Genomic DNA, 23,461 nt, shown 5'->3' with positions numbered 1-23,461 from the left:
ATAAAATGTATAAGTAAAATAAAATCGAAATAAAAAATCAAATTAAAATGTATTATAAAATAATAATATGTACAAAATATATGGATTTTGTTACAATATGAAGAGAAAGCTGTGTTGTCTCCTGATGCATGGTGGCATCATTTCTTGTTACCGGTAAAAATATCAACTTATAGGTGGACAAGTTACGGCCACTGTAGAACACAGTACTTAGGGGTGGGCAAAATACAATGAGAATGTCCTCTGTATCATCAACATGAACGCTTTAAAAATTAATTTCAATTTTCTTTTATGCCAGCAAAGGTGTTCTTTTATCAAACTTCCTCAAACTTTAGGAATTTGTGAGCTTCATCAGGAACCTTTGTTTGCTTTACATTTATTTTTAAATTGCTTGAAACGGTGTCTAACATAGGAAGCACTCAATTAGTGCCAGCTGTTTTTATTTTTATTATTAAAACTGTTTTCCCCACAGAGGAGAAATTCCTGACATGAACAATATTTTGGATCGAGACGATCTGACAGTTATGAAAAGAGCCATCTTTTCAACTCAGGTAATAAAGGAAAAAGTGCCCATCACTTCCCATAGTTGTTAAAGTCCATTTAGATCCATATCTTAATGCATTGGAGTGGGCTGATTTGGGAAATTTTTAAACCTGAGAGCTAGAAAAGTCATTCTTAGGTATTTACCTAAATGACGCCTTTGCAAGTTCTCTTTCTTCAGTGTATTTTCAGGACTCCTTTAAAAAAATCTCATGGAACTTGTCTTTGTATCTATTTTAAAAATTCATTTGGAACCAATATGTCCAATTGAAAAACGATGTATATTGCAATGACACCAAAAATACCTCCTAAAGTTTTCAAAAAGCATAGAATTCGGAGTCACTGTAGAGAAAAGGTGAATGTTTCTCAGTCGAGTGGAATTATTATAAAAAAGGAAAGATAAGTGTGTTAGGCTTGTACGGGAATCTTGTCAATAACAGCGAGGCATCAGAGGACTGCCCCCTAGTGGGAACCGGCAGAGTAGCTCATCTGGAGTCAAGCTTCCAGGACACTTACTCCAAATAAGTCCCAGGAGCGCTCAAGAAGTCTAGGCTTTTCATAGAGTGGCTGCAGGTGAAAAACACAAGTACCGTATGTTCACAGTATGGGAAGGAAGTTCTTTACCCTGTTATCCTCCTCTTAGTGGCATGAAAGACCTTAGTGGCATCTCAGACCAGAAGGCATAAAGGTTGGATATCATGTCGCCAATGACGTATTGTTGAAATTAGTCACACTTGTTAATTCTTTTCACAAACTGACATTTTCTTCTCTCTGTTCCTTCAGCGGCGATCTTTGCCCCCGGTGACGACTCACAACATGATTGATGACTCCACCGATCCCATCCTCAGCACCATTAGAAGGATCGGGCTTTTCAACAGCCGCACAGACAGAGTCAAGGTACAACTAATTGTTTACGTGGGGCACTTCAAAATCATACAGAATAGATTTTTTGAGAATTTATTAGAAGCATCCTTTTTTGGTTGTAACTTCTATCAGAAATATTGTAAATAATATTTTGTTTCCTGTCTTGAGCAATTAAAGAATGACTATTTTGGTATCATTCTTAAAAATTGAAGCCTATTTATGGCTTTGAGTTGTAATTTAGCTTTCGTTTTCATTGTACAATACTGTCAGTAAGCATCAGGAAATGGCCTCATTTTTAATGAAACACAGAGTCTAAGAATTGCTTTAATTAATGAATCTCTGAGATTAACATGAACTGTCTTTGTTTCTTCTTGATAAAGTTCAACTTAAAAGCAGAGTATGAGGAGCTTCCAGTTTCAGAGAATGTGGCTAATGATGGTTTTATGTAATTTTCTACTGACCAATTCATTCTTTTGACTCTTGGGTTTCTATGATGACAAGGGACAGGGTTAGGTACATGAATAAGACTTGGTTTCTGCCACCGTGGAGCTTAATCTCTGTGATGTTTACTGAGGGCATGTCATGTTCTAGGCATGGTGCTAGGCATGGTGCTAGGCATGGGAGACAAGGGTGAACGTGTCAACAGATAATTGCTTATCCTTACTCACTTCCATTCACCGGCATTCAAGATCAAGTTGTTACAAGCTTTTACCAATCTTTTCGAAGGGAAAGGTCTCACCGTCCCTTCTTTCTTTCACCTTTAGCAGATCTTATGAGTCCCTTCATACTGGCCTCGATTATAGATTTTGACCCATTCTTACTTCTTTTCCTTCAGATTCTAAGGGTTTTTCTGGGGTCTTATTTCCTCCCACATTCTTAGGAAATGTGCCCTGTTTACCCTTCTTCATATTGTAGGCTTACTAGCTCCTTCCCTTGCTGTCTACAAATATTTCTTAAATTTTCCCACATGAAAAAACAAACTTTGCCTTAAGCCTGTCACCTCTTGATGATTCTAAATGTTTTTCTACTCTTCTCTGCAAAGTTTCTTGGGAAAATATAGTCTATTCTTAAATGTATTTCTCATCCTGCACTCACTCGTTAATGTAGGTATGAGTGGATATAATGGAGACAAATTAAGGACCAACTGCAACAGTACAGGTGAGGGATGCTGAGGGTCTCTTCCAGAGGCCTTATCAGAAGTGCTGGAGAGAATGGAATAATGGGAGAAATGGTTGCCTGCAGAACGGACCATACTTCAGTGACCAGTGGACGCTGAGAGTGAGAAAGAGGGAGAAGGCACGGCTTCAGTATGTAACCCGTACTTTCTAAAAACTAAGGAAAGGCTTCAAAAGAAGTTGGTTTGAGGGTCATGTCACGAATGGAGTTCAGTTTTTGATAGATTGAGTTACGTGTGAGATATTCAAGTTGAGATGCTTAATACGTACTTGGAAATCATGGGTCTGGGGTTTATAAGGACAGTTGTGAGGGGAGCTATTGGCGTGTGGGCAGTAGTGGAGACCAAGGAATGACGACCCTGCCATGCTGGAAGACCAGGTGGAATGAATGAAGGAAAGTGTTGAGCCAAGGAAACCTCAAGAGTTAAGAGGGGGGACTTCCCTGGTAGCGCAGTGGTTAAGAATCCACCTGCCAATGCAGGGGACACGAGTTCGATCCCACATGCTGCGGGGCAACTAAGCCACAACTACTGAGCCTTCTCTCTAGAGCCCGCGAGCCACAACTACTGAGCCCGCGTGCCACAACTACTGAAGCCCGTGCCCCTAGGGCCCGTGCTCCACAACAAGAGAAGCTACCACAAGGAGAAGCCTGTGCACCGCAACGAAGAGTAGCTCCCGATCGCTGCAACTAGAGAAAGTCCGCGTGCAGCAATGAAGACCCAACGCAGCCAAAAATAAATAAAATAAAAAATAAAAAAATTTTTAAAAAAAGAGTTAAGAGGGGATTAAAAAATGAAAGTTCAGGAAAAGAAAGAAAGGGAAAAATATCTCAGAAATCAAGGCAGGAGAAATTTTCATAATAGTAGGAAGAGCTCGTAATACAGCATTAAGTGATACAAGCTGTTTGTAAAATGTTCCATATTGTGTTAACCCTTTATTTCAAACGTATTCTACACACCCACCTACCCACATATTGTATATACTGCCCTGTGCCATAGAATTATGGGTGATTTTTGTTTCTCATTTGTGTTTGTGAATTTCCAAATTTTCAACACCTAGTGCACCTATAATAGTCAGGCTGCACATTTTCCCCTGGAAATGCAGGACTGTATCTGCCAAGGATGCACCACCCTTTATGTTTTTCAGCAGGATTGGATCCACAGAGTGTGTCAACACTTACTTGGCTTCATTCTCATGTAGTTTACCCAAGACTGGTCCTTCTCAATTTTTTGTCTCTTGGAAAGAAAATAGTGGGAGCAAGAAAGCCTCTTATTTCCCTGTCGATTTCTGTTTTTCTCAGAACCTTTCATGTCACATCCATATCTAAATTTGTGAACCTTCCTCTGTCGATCTGTCTGTGCCTGGCACTTATAATGTACAATAAATACAGATTGATGTTTAAAAAAGTGTGATAACAGTGAGGCAATTTCCCAGGAATGGATGAGTAACTTATTTCCTAAACATATTAAACACTTTCATACCTCTGTGTACTTGCTGATATTATTTTCTCCTTCTGAAATAACCTTATCTCTGTTATTTTAACAATTCTTTTGGGATCCAACCTAAAAGTCCTCTCTTCCTTACACTTTTCCTCAATATACATTTGTCACTTTTCCTCAATATACATTTGTCTACTCCAGACAGAACAATCGTTGCCTTACCTGTATTCTCAAGACACTCTCTATCTTCTGCAATTATAGGAATTATCACATTGAATTCTATATATTTTAATTTATGTGTCCATTTCGCCAGAGACTGTGGGTTCTTTGAGGCAGTGATCATGTCTCACCTATTTTCTAAGTTTTTTTCCTCTGAGAAGCAGACACCGAGACAGGAATAGATATGAAAACACTTATTGGCAGAAATGCCTGTGAAGGGTAAAGAGGTTCAAAGCAAGAGCAGGCAGGGAGGTGCAGCCAGACACAAGGAAGAGAGAGCAAAAAGGAAGGATGAGCTAGGAAGAGCCTTAGATGGCAGCCCAGTTTTTAAAAAGTCTCAGCCTTATTATCTTTTTTTTTTTTTGCAGAAAGAAAAGTCAACTGTAATTAACAAACACTAGAATTCATAAAAATTAGCAACTACACAAAAAACGTACACACATAACCACACTATATATAGTGACTCATAAAGGGGAAAAGCAATGGTCCAAAACCACCCAATATGGCTTGTCAGTTAATGGAAGGAAACACACACACACATACACCCCACACGTGCGTGCTTATGCACCCACAAAAACAAACAAAAACAGTTTTCAACAGTACACTCAAACTACAGCTAACACAATTTCAGAATTATTATACAGTACTTCCTTTCTTTTTTTTTAAGATTTTTTTTTGCTGTGGGTCATTTTTAAAGTCTTTATTGAATTTGTTACAATATTGCTTCTGTTTTTTATGTTTTGGTTTTTTGGCCATGAGGCATGTGGGATCGTAGCTCCCCCTGACCAGGGATTGAACCTGCACCGCCTGCATTGGAAGGCGAAGTCTTAACCACTGGACCGCCAGGGAAGTCGCTACAGTGCTTCCTTTCTTAATACTAAAGATTCTTATTTGGGTGTGTGTGTGTTTTGGTTTACTGTTGACTTACTTTAAGTATCTTAGTGTTCTTACATACATTTTCCTTTATTGAGCAATCTTTTCTTCGTGTTTCATCTTCATGTGTCCTTTCCACCTACCAGAAGTTTCAGGTTCGCAGGCAGATGGGTGCCTTAGTCTATGAACAATTCAATGCAATGGTTTTAATAGGGATTTCCATTAATAGGGATGAGGATTCCCCAAGCAAAAGTTGCCCATTACAGGAATCACCCAGTGGGCAGAAATGGGTTGGCGCTAGTACCCATCCCTGCTGGTCTTACAGGCTAGGAGTAGCCACTGTGATAGATGCACAGGTGAGGCACTTAGGGCCGTCAGTCAAGATCCCCAGGCCAGGATCTCTTGAAGGAAATCCCAGTGGCAAGTTCAGGGCTGCCACACACATCTATAAAGGTATGTGAAGTCCTTCACGACTGTACTCACACTGCCTGGCTTTAAATCTCTGCCACTTATTCATTGTGTAAGTTTACTTAATCTACCTGTACCTCAGCCTTCTCATTTGTAAAGCGGTGATCATATAGCCCCACTCATAGAATTGTTGGGAGGATTAAATAAACCATAGGTACCATGTTTAACACAGTCCTTGGCACAGAGTAAATGCATAATAAATGTTAGCTTTTTTTAATTAGTACTAGGCCAGTCCCTGGCACATCATACTCCATATATTTTTAGAAGTGTGAATGGAGTTTGATTAGAGTAGAAGACAGAGGATTGATCTGTACCTGCAGGATTTGATAAAATGTTTTATAAAAGAGATGATACGTTAGCTGCATCTTGATAGATGAGCACAAGTTCATCAGCAAATAACAGAGGGGCGGGCTCACCAGGCCAAAGAAGTAGATGAAAAGGCACAGAAATATAAAAAAGTCCATGACTTATGTAGAGTGAATGGAGAAGAAAGTTGGTCTCATACAAATTGTGTTTATGCAGTTAAACTCATGAGCATTTTCGGATATTCACTGATTAATATCATAAAGCAAACACACACAAAAGAAATAAAAGAATAGCCCCTTTCTAACAATATACACTCAAAAGCACTGAGATAGACTTTGGTCGATTCAGAATTAGGTATTTCATTTTATTAATAGCATCCTTTAAAAGCTTGACAGTAATTTAGGGCCTGTGCTAATATAAGTACCTATTTGATCATCTGCATATTTATAGATGGCTATAGAGTGGTTCTTAACTCTCTGACTGGATTGACAAGTTTTTTATATGAATGTGACCATTTGATTCAGGAAGCGTTGCAGATTATTTTAAACTTGAATTTATCATCCATCCTGCCTCAGTGGCAAGGTATAGTGAGAAAAGTCTAGATGGCAGATTTCAGGTCTGGACCCTGTGCTGCCATGTTGTGAAAGTAAACTAACTTCCTGGGACCTTACTTCCCTCCCAGGATAAATACAGTCCGACAAGTCTTTGTTTATTTGTTTTATCCCCACTGATCCAAGGACTGCTGGGAACCAGGTGCTCTGCTGGGGGGCTTTGCATACAGGATCTCATTTAATCCTCCCTGTAACCTTGGGCTGACCTCTGATATCCTTTCCTCTGCCCTGAGCTTCTGCCATTGGCTGTCCTAGGACCCAGGGCAGCTGTTCTCTTATTTTAGTCATGCTCTCCTCTCTTTGGCTGGGAACAAAGCGAATGAGCCATGATGTTTTCATGTTCCAAAATGGGCTTTGGAGAGTACAGATTTTCCTAAGTTTGGAAATGCCAAAGTAGGCACAATGCCTTTTAAATCCCCCTTTGCTGATATTTACCAACAGAGTACAATGGGCTTCTGACTTGATGGTTGCCCAGACTCAGTCAACTGTCTATGTCTTTGGTCTCTTTTCCTAGTGCAATATTTTATATGTAATAGGAATTAAAATTATGTTTTGTGGAGGAAAATATTTTATCCATTTTTGCTTTGCCAATTTGTGATTCTTGTGATTGAATAAACCATCATTTGTAGGTACTGGTTTTGGACATTTTTACCATTTTATTCCTTCTTGAGTTTAACATGTCTGCTATTTATGGATCTGCTGAGATATAACCAATGCTTCTAAAGTCTTAGCTTCCTTATTTCTAAAATTAAGACAATGAGAATGCCTACAGTCCTCATCGCACAATGTTGCTAAGATTAAATCAGGTAATATGCGTGAACGTGACATAATATATAAAGTATGAGACAACTGTTGTTGTCTAATACTTTTTTTGTTGTTGTTAATAAAAAGTTTCTTTTTCCTCTTCCTTTTCCTCTCCCTCTTTCTCTTTCTCCTTCCCAAACAGTTCAGTTCTAAAGCCATTAGGTGGGGCAGCACAAGGTAGGCGTCTACACTGGAAGTGGGGGCATGCTGGGGTAGTCCATAGAAAGGAGTCAGAGCCCAGGCAAGGTGGGGAAGGTCCACGCAGTGAGGAGAGACACTCACAGCAGGTGTCAGAGCCAGAGTGGAGTGAAGGAGAGGCCATGGAGAGACTAGTTAAGTGGAGGGGGATTGTCTGAGTCTGTTCAGGCTGCTGTAGCAAAATGCCACAGACTAGGTGTCTTCTAAACAACAGACATTTATGTCTCACAGTTCTAGGGGCTGGGAAGTCCAAGATCAAGTTGCCAGCCTGGTCATGCCCTGGTGAGGGCCCTCTTCCTGGTTCACAGATGGCAGCTTCTCACTATGTCCTCACATGGTTGAAGGGGCCAGGCAATTTCCTGGAGCCTCTTTCATAAGAGCACTAATCCCATTCATGAGGGCTCCATCCTCATGACCTAAGTACCTCTTGAAGGCCCCACCTCCAAATACCATCTGTCTTTGGGGGTTTAGGATTTCAGTATATGAATTTTGGAGGGAACACAACATTCAGATCATAGCAGGGATTGACCCAATAAGTATTACATTAAAGATAATGAAACTAAGTATAGATGTGTGTGTGTGTGTGTGTGTGTGTGTGTTGTATGTTGTGTCTCTCTGACTGCTGAGAGGGCCTGTAACACCCCAATAACAATGAGCACATCTAACCCAGGTCTTTATATCATTCTACACTAAAAGGAACCAGGACTCACTGAAGAAATTGTTACTTCTAGGGCTGTGGCAGGAAAAGTAAAAGATGAGCCTAGAACTTCTTCTTGTGTCAAAAAATCAAAGAAATGCTCAAAGAGTGATGGAGATCTGTCAAAAGTTTACAGAAACGAGTTTGAAGGGGCTCCCACTGGCCAAATCAGGCACAATTTAAGTATCAAAATAAATAAAGATAACAATGAATTAGAATACATTGAATAACACAAGGAACCATGAATCCCATACAAGTATAAGTTTATTGAGGAATGGGATATTTATATAGTTTCAAAATAACTCCCCCCAGATACTTACTAATAACAAAGGAGAAACAGAGGAAGATTTTACAGTGGAGAAGCCAAAAAGACATGACTTTAATCAAGGGATCAAAGTGAACATCAGAAGTAATGAATAAAGTGTAAATCCCTTGCCACCTGATGAAATGCAGTGAGAAGAACGGAGTATCACCTCTGTGCTATATCTACCAAAGATGCATAACTTACTCTAACCATGAGGAAGCATAGGACAAGCCCAAACTGAAGATCAAATTTCAAAATAACTAGACTGTAGTCTTCAAAAGTGTTTAGGTCATGAAAGCCCAAGAAAGTCCTCGAACTCTTCCAAACTAAAGGAGACTAGGGAGAAGTGACAACTAAATGTGACATGTGACTGTGAACTGGGTCCTTTGGTTTAAAGGACAGTATTTGAACCACTGGAGAAAGTTGAATGGGATTTAAGGATTAGATGGTAGTGATGTATCGATGTTAATTTTCTGATTTTGATGCTTATAGTGTGGTTATGTAAGAGAATGTTCTTTTTTTAATTGAAGTATAGTTAATTTACAATGTTGTGTTAGTTTCATCTGTATAACAAAGTGATTCAGTTATATATATATATATATATATATATATATATATATATATATATATATTCTTTTTGGATTCTTTTCCATTATAGGTTATTACAAGATATTGAGTCTAGTTCCCTGTGCTATACAGTAGGTCCTTGTTGTTTATCTGTTTTCTATATAGTAGTGTGTATATGTTAATCCCAAACTCCTAATTTATCATTCTTCCCCACACCACTATCCCCTTTGGTAACCATAAGTTTGCTTTCTATGTCTATGAGTCTATTTCTATTTTGTAAATAAGGTCATTTGTATCATTTTTTTAGATTCTACACATAAGTGATATCATGTTTGTCTTTATCGGATTTACTTCACTTAATATGATAATCTCTAGGTCCATTCATGTTGCTGCAAATAAATGGCATTATTTCATTCTTTTTCTTATGGCTGAGTAATATTCCATTATATGTGAGTGTGTATGTACATATATATATATTAATATATATATGGTATGTATGTGTATATATATATATATATATCTATATATATATATATATATATCTTCTTTACCCATTCATCTGTTGATGGACATTTAGGTTGCTTCCATGTCTTGTCTATTGTAAATAGTGCTGCTATCAACATTGGGGTGCTTTTCAAATTATCTTTTCAAATTAGAGTTTCCTCCAGATATATGCCCAGGAGTGGAATTGCATGATCATATAGTAACTCTATTTTTAGTTTTTTAAGGGGAAATGTTCTTGTTTGAGGAAAATACATGTTAAGTATTTGTGGATGATGGGCATTCAGTCAGCAATTTATACACAAATGGTTCTTGAAAAAATATTAATTCTCTTCACATTGTATTTGTAACTTTTCTGTAAATTTGGGATTTTTTCAAATTATATATATATACATATATACATGTATTTATATATATAATTCATATAAAATTAAATTTTAATATAATTTTTAAAATATATAATTTATACATAAACATATATATAATTCTCCCATTTCCCCATTTTATGAAAGTTCTCACCAAACCAGTTATATGTTATCTGTCAGCCTCCCCCCATAGCTAAGTAAGTTATTAAAAATAATTTCTAATAAATTTTTAAAATCAGATTTTAAAGTACTGGGATAATAATATAATTTATACATTATAATTATATTATACTTTATAATTCATCATTTTAATAAATAGGAGAAATAGAACTCATTCATCTAGGTGACTAGTTAAGTAGCTATTCTATTCACAACTTTCCAAGTATAGCTGGCTGTCTCTGGTCTCCGCCTTTGCAGAAAATTACAGGCTGTGCAGTCCAAGAAAAGACTCATACCAGTGCACAAGAGCCAATTGCTGAATTTTCAGAAATGCTGTAGGCCAGTTTTAAACACAATCATTGTGTGAAATTAAATTACATAAACTTAAAAAAAATCAATTATGCTAAAAAGAAAGGTAATGCTCAAAACTCATTGCATCCTAGTTGTTTACTGCATTTTCCTATTACCTATGCTCTTGAGGTTATTTATGACTATTGTACTCACATGGTGGAAATATTCTATAAGGAGGTACTGCTGCTCTTCCCATCTCCAGTTCAGCGACATCACATTGGTAGCTTGCAATTGGCCCTTAGTTCCATTTCACTTGGCTAACTCATGCCTGGGGCATATAAGGGTAGCTCCCCTTTTTCCTCCTCAAGGTGGGAATAAATTGAGAAACAAGACAAGGGCCAGCAGTCAGAGAACCAAGTAAAATCTTTATTGTAAGTAAAGTCTGGGTTGGAGGAGTTTAGCATGAGAACAAAAATGGATACAATAACTCCCTATCCTCTAATCTACACCTGGGAACCTGAGGGAAAGTTAGTACTCAGAATAGATATTTACCGAGAATGGAGAGAGGAGAAAAAAACACCTGGACATTTTCCTTTTTCTTTTTTCTTATCTCTCTCTTTCTTTCCCCAGAATCTAGAACACAAGGATTCTATAGTATTGAAATATTGAAATAACAAAACTGTAGATTTTGTTTGCTTTAATTTCTTCTTTCTTTTCTCTTTTTTCTCAGTAGAATTTTTCTTTTTCAGGTGATTTTGCACCCAGAGTTCCTATCCTCTACCAGCCCCTTGTTACCCATGGATTATGAAGAGTTTGTCCGAGGTTGTCACCTTGGAGTATTTCCATCATACTATGAACCCTGGGGTTATACTCCAGGTATGTGACATGTTTAGATTGTGAAGTGTTTTAGATTTTATTAGTATATTATTTTATGCACATGTATGTAATATTCTAAGTTGATATGTCATTTCTAAATGATATGTCATTTAAAACTACAAAACCAAAACCTTAGTAGAAATGGTTGGATCTATCCCAAGGGTCCATTTTATGTTTTGTAGCTCCTGACCTAAGAATAAGGACATAATACATAATCTTTTATGTAAGTATAGGAGATTGTGGTTGGGCATATTTTAGGGGTATCTGAATTGTTGCCTCATTGCATTCCAAAGAAAAAGAATGTTTTATAAAGATTATATCTTCACCAGTCCTATCCATTAATATGAAGGAGAAATTAACTGCAAGGAGGTTAATATGAGAAACAATTTTTGTTTCTAAAATTGCTCTAACATTTATTTCAGAATTCTTTTTTTAAATGAAAGGATATATGTATCTTTTAATTAGATAACACATTCATATGGTTGAAGACACAAATAGTATAAAGAGATGTACAGTGAGAAGTCATCTTCACACCCTTGTCTTTCAAAAACGAGGTACTTTTAACATAGAATGCCGGTTCAGTAGTAGGTATTATGCCCAATGACATAGTTCAATTCAGACCCTCCACCTGCCTCCCTTTCTGTTCGGATAGTGGATTCTCAGATCCACTATCTATTTTTCTTTTCTGGCCCCTACTGGCATGGTTGCCGTTAGTATTAAGAGACATCAATTTGTACTGGTACTGAAATGCCTAATTAAAAAAGAAACAAGTACTTTAAATATATGCCAATGCAAAGAAGACAATGATGGCTTTTCCATCTTCTTGGTAAACAGCGGTTTTCCTCCTAGTATAGATATAATTCCATTTATAATTGTAAAAGAAAAGGCTCAGAAAACATTTTTATTTATAATGAATACATTTTGCCTTCTGCATCTCAATGTCATTATAGGCCAAGTAAAGGGCAGCAGCAGTCAGGGTTAGAGAGGTCATAGACTGAATTATGAAGATTTTTTTCTAATCTTTACATTTTGATCCCAGAATTTTAGTACAGAATTTAAAATTCTGTATAAATAGGATACTATAATCTTTACAATAGGAGTGACATGAAGGCTCTTCATCTTTTGACATAGGTCCTATTCTATTGTTCTAGACTCCACCAAGAATAATTTGCCAGCAGCTGTAAAACCATTAGAACTTTTGGGGGAAGATTGAAAAAGAATTATCCATTCTTGAAACATGACAGAGAAAAGTTATTGATCTAACTCCTCCAGCTACCTCTCTTGTAGTTCTAAAAATTGTTCTCGGCACAAATTCCACTTTTGTGAAGGCAATGTCTTCTTACCTATGAAATGCCCGCATAGTTATCTTAAATTGCTGATAATAGAGTATCTATCTTTTGAGATACATTAAAACAATTCACTTGATGAACTTAAAACTTTGTTATAGACTCTTATTCCTATTATTTCTAGGAAGTAACATAATTTACGATTGGAAATATTGAGAGCAAAGAAGTACAAAACCAAAGCATGAGTGACCAAGGGAATGTGGGAAGTCATTTATATTGGGTAAAGAGAATGTTATCTAACTTACAGCAGCCTTTCTGCCAGAATATCATTTTATAGGACAAAGTTAAACTTAACATGAAATGATAGAGGAAATATATTTAGTGTGTTAAGATAAAGGCCAGCAAATGTGTTGTAAAAAATAAGTAGATGGAAAAAGGGGTGTGAGAAATATGTACCCTATAGTGAATGAGTCATTCTCTGTTTCAAATTAACCAAAGGGGAATTCCCTGGTGGTCCAGTGGTTAGGGCTCCACGCTCTCACTGCCGAGGGCCCAGGTTTGATCCCTGGTTGGGGAACTAAAATCCCACAAGCCGCATGGTGTGGCCAAAGTAAATAAATAATAAATTAACCAAAAGAAGTTGGCTCCTCCTTATTTATAGAAACAGCAAAACCTCTGGTGGTATACACTTGGCATTAGCATATTAGATACCTCTCTAACTTTTTTTACATAGTTGTTTTATGTTGTACTAACTCTCCAGAAAGTGTTAAAATCTGTGTTTTGTGTTTTGAGAAAACCCAGTGAAGATAAACGCTGACTTCATTAAATTCACTCAATGAACATATACTGAGCTTACATGGGTCCCTGGCATTTTATTATATGGGTGTCAATGAGTATTTAATAAAAATAAGGACCTGTGAAGTTCCACAGAACTGTAGGCAAAATTTTTCTGGGGAGGAGTTCCAGAGTTTTCATCTGATTCTCAAATGGGTCAATAATCCCCGTCCCACCTTCCTCTCTCCTCTACCATCTTCCCCCAAATTCGGAAACCACTGTTCTCTAGAGCTAAACCAAGAGGAAATACTTGCAGAACAGGAGAACATGGGTCACGAGGAAATCTCTTTTTATCCACCCATCCCCACTAGCCAACCAAGAGAAATACCATAATAAAATATAAATTTCATGTTAACAATTCAAACATCCTTGAGTGTGTTAACATGTCTTAAGACACATCTGATATTGTCTAAAAAAAAAGGTTTTGACTAAAAGGTGGTAGAGGATTGAAAGTAACCATGGGTTCGCTGAGCACCCGAGAAAGTGGAAGGCGTTGGTAGCAAAAGAGGTGAATATGATTGGAGGAGATGGCTCTTTCCAAAACATATTTACTTACCCCGTAAACTTGCCAAATACTTAGTGACACAAGCTTAGAACAGAGCAAAAAACAAAGCCAGCTGGAATGAGAGAGGCAGTGTAGGGTAGCAGTTCTGAGCAAGGGCTCTGGAGCTGGGCACCTGGCTTCAAATCCCAGCTCTACCACGTTGCCTGGCTTGGTGAAGTTGGGGAAGCTGTTTAACCTCTCTGTGCCTCAGTGTCTTCGTCTGTAAGATGGGGATAATGGTAGCCTCACTTCATAGGGTGGTTGAGAAGATTAAATTAGTTCATGCATGTAAGGAGCTTAGTACCGTGCCTGGCATAACATAAATGTTGCTATTACTAGGTGGACTGGGGCTTTTCCTTCTCTGCGTGTGTAAGAGGATATTGTTGCTGGTTTGAAGCCAAGCCTTTGTCTCTTTCCCCTGGCAGCCGAATGCACCGTGATGGGTATCCCCAGTGTGACCACCAACCTCTCCGGCTTTGGCTGTTTCATGCAGGAGCATGTGGCTGATCCCACTGCATACGGTGAGACTTTTCATCGTGAACCCAACTGCGGGAGAAGCACCAAACAAAGCACGGGGTCTTTACAGAGCTTGACTCTAACGCTATCCTGATGATTAAACTTTTTATACTTCTTGTTTAATTAAAAGTAGATTTCATTATATGGTCCATAGAAAAGATTAGAATGATATTAATATTGAACATATTGCTCAAAAGACAAACTACAAAAGGAGTGCTAAACTTGGACAAACATTGCCTTTTCACCTTTTTATGTTTCTGAACTGATTTGGTCCTCTATTACCTAGAAGTGATAATCACAATAACCATGGCTTTGGAGTACATGTATTGATCAGCATAATTATAAGTTCCGTGCCAAGTTATCAAAATTCACATTTAAGATGGCAGGTGGTATCACCATCTATATGTCCATGCTGCCTAGCAGCAAGAAAAGTTAGAATGGGCTGATGCTCTGCCTGGACATTGCCCATTCTCTGGTCTTTTAGAATTGCATTGTCACTGTTGTCTTTCCTTGGCTGACAGCTCTGGTCCTCACCCGTGGCTGCACGGTGGGGATACTGGGGAACCTAAAAAGCACTGAGACCCAGGTCTCACCCCGGAGATTCTGGTTAGTGAGCAGCCCCGAGGACGATCACTGACCCGAGGTATCCCTGTACTGCCAGATTTTCTTTAGCAAGATCTGTTTTGTTGGCTGTGTGTTGGTGACAGTTGTGAGCCATTAGAAGGAAATCACAGGAGAAATAGTCTCAGAAGGGAAAAGATAAAGTAGAGGCAGTAGGGGAGTCAGGGAGTGGATAATCACGCAGTTCGTGATAGACCCTAAGGAACAGGAGTAGAAGTGCTTTACGGTTAGCCTTATCTTGACTTGTGCTCTGGCTTTTGTGCCCCTCAGGTATTTACATCGTTGACAGGCGATTCCGCTCACTGGATGATTCTTGCAATCAGCTGACTCAGTTTCTCTATGGATTTTGCAAACAGTCACGCCGCCAGAGGATTATTCAGAGGAACCGAACCGAGAGGCTTTCAGACCTTCTGGATTGGAGATACTTAGGCAGAGTAAGCAAGTTTATGATACACACAGAGGACCCCTTTAAAAATCCCACTGGACTATAAAAGAATTGATTCGAGTTGTAATCTGCAAGGTCAAGTCTGTATCATCATTGTTAAGATCTCAGTGATGTTTTCACGTACTTAATATGAGTACCTTTGAGCTTAATATGAATTCGCAAAGTCCCAACCCCAATTCTTCATATTTAGTTTGAGACCAGAACAGCCACTCCAGCAGCATCTAGCCATGATCTTACTAATTATTCTATCACCAGGGCTTAACTTGATGCTTTACAGGTTTCATGAAGATGAGGAAATCAAGAGAAAAGTCCCTATTTTGTTTCACACTAAGAGATAATATGATCACATTCCTCAACTACAGTGGGGAGTGGAAATAATCTTGGTTCTCAAAATGACAGGTACAGGAAATACCTCCTTTCAATCCTGCCATTAGTTTATAAATACTCAGACGTTCATATATCTCAGCAGTGGATGATTTAATAAAAACTAAATTGACTTTGCCTTCACATAATGTATCTGCTTAGATACTGCTCAACTCTGGCTGACAAATGACAGATACGGCCACCAGCTGAGTATCTACACACACTAATGCCAGTAGTCACGCTCATTTCCACCCAGGAAGATTAATTTTGCTGTCTTCATTTTATAATGAAAGCAGGATGATACACCCCTTAGAAGCTATGTTTCTTACGTAAGGTCGGAAGCAGGATTTAAAGCCAGTGTGTCTGATTATTCAGGCCCCATCTTTTTCTCCATGCCACACTGCTTCTCTATGGAGTAAAACCAGTGTTTTCAGTTGCCTTAGTGCTCAATTCAGAGTTCAGTAAAGCCAGTATATCCTTCCCCTCCAATTTTTGATAGTATTTCTTTACTTATTCCTTGAAAAATGATAAAACTATAAATTGTCATATTTTTTCTGATTCTTAAACTTAGGATGAATAAAATCTGCCACTTTAAAAAATATATATAAATATATTTATAAGTAGGAGAATAAGATTTTATATAACAACTTGGTTATTGAGATATAAATATATAAATATACATCTTTTGTAACCCATGGATTGGTTTTCTATCATAGTATTACCAGCATGCCAGGCACCTGACATTAAGCAGAGCTTTTCCAGATAAATTCCACACGGAAACCACATCGCCACCAATGGTAAATAATTTATGTATCGTTTATTTGTTTTGAAAGCTAAATGTCTTACGTATGGTAAGTCCTAACAATACCTTTTATTTGGAAGTAGCTAAATTCACAAACTATTGTACTTTTTCATAGTGTTGCTACAAAGCAGATAGAGAAACTGACAAATCAGACCAACTCTAAGCCCTCAGTTCAGAGTTAGCTTATGCACAGGCTGAGCAGTCAGCTAATTCATGTCACTGGAGAAGCACTTTCATATGAAAACTCTCCTTGCCTTAGTGCCTGAAACCTCTCTTAGACATCCATTCTTTTGAGGGTTGTCAAAAAAGAAACTGGCCTGCTCTCATTGGAAGTGAATTTGCTATCCAAGGAGACGTTTAAATGTAGGGTGACGACTTGGCAAGAGTAATAGTGAATTCGAGCGCCACAGGAGAAATTGGACTAGATGAGCATTTATGCATGGAAATTCAGCAGTGCCCACCAGGGCGTCTTCCTCTAATATTCCCTTAGACATTTATATTCTTGAGGCTAGAGCAGATTACTTGTCATCACATTCGCTTAGAAGGAAACACAGCTTGAAGTAGGGCAGTATCAGGCATTTCTCTTCAGTGGAATTAGTCCTTACAGCAGTCTACACAGCGGTCCAAGAGCTAAGCTTCTCTGTTCCCTACCCACCAGGTGAAAACTTAGGTGCAAAAGATGAAACCCATATCATTGACTATGAGATCCATTTTAGCTTAGTAGTTCCACACCCCACAGGACCCAACATCTCATGTAAATCCTCACAGATAAGCCTCTATGGTCTCCACAAGGAATGTGAGCAATTACAAGAGTCATCAAATTCAAGGATTTCCAAATACTAGAGACCTTCATCAAGTATTTATAGATCCTCCAAAAGCAGATGTCATTTTCCAATCAGGAGTCACTTTCACTATAAACAATTTTGCCTAATACCTCATATTCCACCTCTATTTGGTGTCTGGGGACCAGATCTAGAAAGTTAACCCAAGGGAAAATTTGTTCATAGAGAAAGTGAAAGAGTTTCGTAAATCCCTCAGTAATCAAATTCCACTTCCCATGTCCATGATTCTAACAGAGTGACTTGCTTAGCTTATTTAGAGGTGGTCACTGCCCTTGATGATAATTCAGCTATATTAATTCATTTATTCAACTAATTCAAATAATAAGTATTGAGCTCCTATGCTCCCTAAGTGTAGGACTCAGCTCTTTTTTTTTTTTTTTTGGTATTGCTTTCAGGTAAAGTATCTGAGCCTTGAAATGACTGTACATGTATGACATAATAATGTCTAAAAATAGTTGCAATTCAGAGTGATAAGTGCTGTAACAATTTTATACATTTGTCTTCCTGATTGATGAAGCATCTGCACTCCTAGAGAGCAGGGATCATGTTTTTCATCTTTGTTTCCTCCTGCCCCATAGGTGTTGCTTAGTATGTGTTTATCAAATGAATTATCTCAGAGCATCTTAGGTAGAAGGGCAATTGATTAAAACCTAGTGATGTTTGCTCATTAACTGAAAATAAAAGGAACTGGTGGAATTTTATGGTCAGTGAAGTGGACTGACTTCCAGGAATCTATCTAGTGGGTGTTGTCCATGGAATATCCAGGCTGCTCATGTTCTGGAATTTGATTGAGCAAATCTGAAGGATGACATAGAGACTGATAATCTCAACAGTGTGTCATGGCAGTTGATATTAAAGGCTCTGGGATGATCACAGCCCTGGAACCACTCTTTGCTCTACCACTTACATGCCGTATGACCTTGGGCAAATCATTGGCCTCTTGGACCCTCAATTTTCTTCTGTCAGTCGAAAGAACAAATTGGTCAGAGATTAAATAAGATCACAGGTATATAGCCCCTGGCACATTTCAGTGCTTGATAAAAGAAAGCTATTTATTTAAGGAGTCTCTCTTGAGCTTGGTTGGACCAGAATCAAAATAAATCAAAGTTAATAGCCCCGGAACAGACCAAAAAATCCAACTGTGTTTTTTATTAAATGCACATGCCAAGTGTGTACCTCACTGAAAAATCAAAAAGTCATTCTAATGTTTTGTGTCTTTTTTTTGTCTTTGGCAGACAGAAGGGTTTAAATATCCCAGGCCTTCCTCAGTACCACCTTCTCCTTCGGGATCTCAGGTCTCTAGTCCTCAGAGCAGCGATGTGGAGGATGAGAATGAGGAAGAAAGATACGATGAGGAAGAGGAGGCTGAAAGGGATCGGTTAAATATCAAGTCACCATTGTCTCTGAATCATGTTCCTCGCGGGAAGAAGAAGCTGCATGGCGAATACAAGAACTGAATTCCACTCTGGTCGAACAGGCTAATTTAGTGAGAACATAGAAAGAATGATTATTGAAAGAAATGAAAATGCCACAGGTTTCATTCTCTTCTTCTCAGTATAACAATGGGATTTATTCTCTGCCTAAAAAGTGGAGGAGATTAAGTGAATGGCAATTTTGTAATTTATAATAAAATCCAACTCCTTTTGCCCCAGTCAGTTCAGGCTCTAGGAAGAGTGTTAATTAAAGGAGGAAGACTGGAAGTGTTTTTAAAATGGTTATTTTAAGCGATAAGAATTTTCATTTCCTAATGCTGATTTTTTACTTATCATCACCATAATCCTTGGCTTAGTGTTTATACAGCTTCTATACCTGCTAAACCAATCTGCCATTTCCCCCACAAAGGATCCTGATCTTAGCTATGAATGTGTTCTACCTTTATATTTCAAGTAATCTGGTCTTTAGTGATTATTTTTATTTTTCACATGAGGCAGAACCATGAATTTATACCTAGCTTTGCAGACAATCAAAATCCATAGGACAGTAGCTATCCTAAATCCAGATGTTGATACATATTAATGCATATGTACAAGGTCACTTCTCAAATTAATGATCGGGAGACGTTACCATCTGTACTGTACCATCTGACTGTAACAGTTTTTTCTATTGTTTAAAAGGAAAGCCTTTTTGAAAACTTGGTCAATCTTCCATAGGTGATAAATTGTTAAATCCCTATGAATAAATATATCAATATTTAAAGATTTAACTGCATTGATAATGTTTAAAATTCTTTTAGACATTTAAATAAGATAATATGTGCAAAAACACCTACTATAAAATAGTGCCTTATGAAGGATAACATTTAAAACTATCTTTTAAAAAAATTAGCAAAAAGAAAATAGAGTCTACTTAATTATAATAAGGACAATGTCTCTGAGACATTGTTGAATGACTGTAGTTAAACATATTAATGTTCTAAATGTAGTTAAACCTAAATCAGCAAAAAAACAAAAAAACAACAAAACAAAACACAAACCCCACATTCACTCATGTATTGTTTTTTCCACAACTGAATGTTGTTACATTTAGATCCCAGTGAACACCTTGGTTGGCATATTGGTTGGCCCAGGTTTGTAGGGGCTCTAAAAAAGTTTAGGTCTTCTCAGTGTTGGGTTGTTGATGGCAATAACGGAAGAGTAACAATGACAGTGTGTCAGATGGTGCAAGACCAGTGGACAACTGCACTCCAGCTCTATCACCCCGTTGTTAGGGGAGAGTAGAAGAATGGCGGATACAAGCAACAACTCAGGTCAAAATGGAAGATTGTTGCAAACTCCCCTAATTTAGAGGTTTGTAAGGAAGGAAACTAAATTACCTAAAGCCTAATCCTTAAAAAATGCCCAATGGATACCAATTAACCCAACTCTCCAAGCTCTGCAGAGGAGATCAGAAAAAAATATGAAATAGATTTGTATTACAATCCAAATACTCATTTGCTGAAGTGCCAGAAAGATCTCATGATAAAATGGGTTTCACTTTTGCAATAACCATGAAAATATATCCCTAATAAAGTGGTGCAATGTGTGTATTCAAGTGATACTCTTGATTGGTAATTGGTTGATCCACGGCTACTGAAAGCATGAGCTATACAGAAGCTATAACTTAATACAAAACTTGAAAATTCAAGTGTTTTTTTTTTAAACAAAAGAATAGTTCTCTGATTAGAAATGAGTACAAATGGTATAGGACACATGGAAATGACTGATTCGTAAACACCTGGCTTCGAGTGGCATGTGTAAGAATCAGTTTCTACCCTGCATTTGGTCCTCTACTCAGACAGCTGCTGCCACCTGACTCCAACCCCTTGCTCCAGTCGCTTAGTTGTCCTTTCCCCAAGACTGACAAACCCTGGTGTTCTAGTTGTTCTTTCCCCAATATTGACAAAGCTCGGTGAGGAACAACCAATAGGATTGTTAGGTGACTGTGTGTCTAGCACAGCACCTTATACACAGTAGTTGCATAAATGAATGGTTTTATTGGGAGAAACATAGATACAAAAAATTGATGCTCTTAAAGTATGTATAAAAAAAGAAAAAATAATAAATAATGTATGTATCCATAAATTGGAGGACAGGAACTACGGAAAATTGTGTGTGCTTGACCAGCTGACAGCAAGACTTTTTTTAATGCATTGTACCACCCTTCCTTCCATGGTAAGGGCTAGAGTGAATAGAGCTGGCTTTACATATACAGATGGGAATATAAAATATTACAAGTGCTATACTAGTAGCTTTCCAGGACACAAGGAGGTCTCAGAAGAGGGATTGGTTAAGTGTACTTGAGGAGATGCAAAATGACTTCCTAGGATGATCCTAAATTTCTATGAAGTAATGTGGGAGATACAACTGCCCACTTCACATTGTGGTTGTAAGGATAAAATCAAATTAGACGTGAACATTTCCTTAAGGGATTTATAGTCCAGTAGGAGGAGACCAACAGGTTACATTCCCAACTCCTCTTTCTCCTGAGGCCAAGGTAAAATAATGTAACTCAGGGTTGGTAGGATATAGACTTTTATTTCTCATCAGCAGGTAAAGAAGAAATGCTAGTTGGAGGCCGATTTTAACCTCTCACCTTCTCTCCTTGCTTAGGATCACTATGGTGGGGGAGAGGAGTCAACCACTGGGGAAAACCAGGGAAACAGAGAGTAATTGAGAGCCCACCCTGGAGGCCACGTAGCCACAGGGGAAGAAGGCTATAGAGGCAAAGAGGAGAAGAGCAATTGGAACGGGGTGAAAGTGGCTGCAAGTCCTATCTGGAGGTGGGGTATTCTAGTACATGGACATGCACAGGAGGCAGATATTTTCCAATTTTAAAAGACAAGCCATACAATGTGAAAAGTTTTGACCACTGATCACTTATTCATTTCAGTTTTGAACAAGATAGAAATAAGGAGAATTGCAAAGACACCCCCGGAGATATAGAAAGTTATAGCAAACCGGGCATATGCAACTACTGGGTTAATGTGCACATCTGTACGGCAGAACAATGTTCAGGAAATTCAAGTACTTGTAATATTGTAGCTGATATTATAACAGCTGTTGGTCATTTAGACAGCTTTTACAAACTCTGTTTTAGTGGGAAATACTTGAGATTGTTCTAGTTGTGGAAGAATTACTTTGTAAGATAGACTTTAAATGTATTCTGGGACTAGACATAGTATTTAAGCAGTCCATATGTACAAGTCTATGTCAGGTGAGTAAATAATTCTCAATAAACTGGACATATACACTGTCTAGAAAATCCACTTTAAAATCAAACAATAATTAATGACAGGCACCTATTATAATGCCACATAGATTATTTTATTGCTAGCATATTATTTTTTTGGCAGACATCAATGTTACATTAACTTGAATACAGTTTCATTATTCAGTTATGAAATGAGATACAGACAAATCTTATAAGCAGGGTTTTGATTACTTAACAGTAAAATTGTAATTCCAAGTTACAGAGACATTCACATAATGATATTCTTTAGCTACTGACTAATAGCTATATACTGATGACAATAAGAATGGACAATACTTTCCACTTGTGACATTTATCAATAACAACTCTCAAGTAATTAAGTCAAAAATAATGAACATGATGGTCGTATTGTAATTTCAAATAAATGTACTATATGCTTGCTGTAGGTATGTGTGTATTTTATTTTTCAGTTAGTACTGAACCCTAGTTGAGTTTAAAAAATGAATAAATTAGGTATATTACCATGCATTTTGTATCAGGGTGTCTTTATGTTATGTTTTCATGTCAAATAAAGCCTAGAGTTCTAGTCAATTAGAGTAAGCAGTGTTTGAGTCTGTTTGGCCATGGAAAATGGGTTACCTCTAAAAAACTGGTTTGTTTCTTTTGTACAAGAGCAGCGTGTGTTTCCATCTGCTTATTTCCCAGTAACTTTTAGATCCTTGTTTCTAAACTGAATTCGGGGAGATCCCCAGGGAGCACAAGGGGGAGCTTCCAGCTGTAGAACCTTCCAATGGCTCCAGTCTCACCAAGGGTCCCCTCTCTCAGCAACCACACTGCAGTGTCTGATCACAGGGCTTCTTCCCAGTCATCCCTTCCCACTTTCCTTCCTGACAACTTACCTCTCCTGGATACTAAAAGAATCGCACTCTACTCTTTCCCATCTTGCCATGCTTCCCTGCCTCACCCTCCTTGGAGGTGAGAAAAGGGGGAAAAGGAGAGGAGATTCTCTGCTGAGTGATAAGACAGTGCAAGTGGGTAACAGAATGAAAAAAAGCAAGTAAGAATGATTAGATCAAGATGGGTATCTGTTGTCACAAAACGAAAGAACACTCTAAAGAGTCTTCAACCTAATAATTATAAATGGGCTAAAAAATTCAAGAGTAAGACACAAGGCGATCTAAACAGGACCTGAAGCAATGGAAGAAAGCAACGATGTTCTCACTAAGAACTCAACATCACTTTAGCTTCTGGAAGAATAAAACTGG

At 37.9% G+C, this 23,461-nt stretch overlaps 1 protein-coding gene across 2 annotated transcripts in view; it reads left to right on the top strand.

The window, feature by feature from the left end:
* The window catches only part of GYS2 (glycogen synthase 2), a 60,542-nt gene extending 40,903 nt beyond the window's left edge, over positions 1-19,639 (top strand). For both annotated transcript variants that reach the window (XM_068560246.1, XM_068560245.1), the window contains 7 exons: positions 470-548; positions 1,321-1,434; positions 11,128-11,254; positions 14,344-14,439; positions 15,326-15,489; positions 16,580-16,660; positions 18,743-19,639. In XM_068560246.1, coding sequence (XP_068416347.1) covers positions 470-548; positions 1,321-1,434; positions 11,128-11,254; positions 14,344-14,439; positions 15,326-15,489; positions 16,580-16,660; positions 18,743-18,964 — 883 coding nt within the window. In that variant the 3' untranslated portion in view covers positions 18,965-19,639. The remainder of the gene's footprint in view (positions 1-469; positions 549-1,320; positions 1,435-11,127; positions 11,255-14,343; positions 14,440-15,325; positions 15,490-16,579; positions 16,661-18,742) is intronic.
* The last annotated feature ends 3,822 nt before the right edge of the window (positions 19,640-23,461 follow it).

Source organism: Eschrichtius robustus, chromosome 13 (genome assembly GCF_028021215.1).
Source record: "Eschrichtius robustus isolate mEscRob2 chromosome 13, mEscRob2.pri, whole genome shotgun sequence".
NCBI lineage: Eukaryota > Metazoa > Chordata > Mammalia > Artiodactyla > Eschrichtiidae > Eschrichtius > Eschrichtius robustus.
Note: the sequence above shows the minus strand (reverse complement) of the source record. Positions and strands in the feature narration are given on the sequence as shown.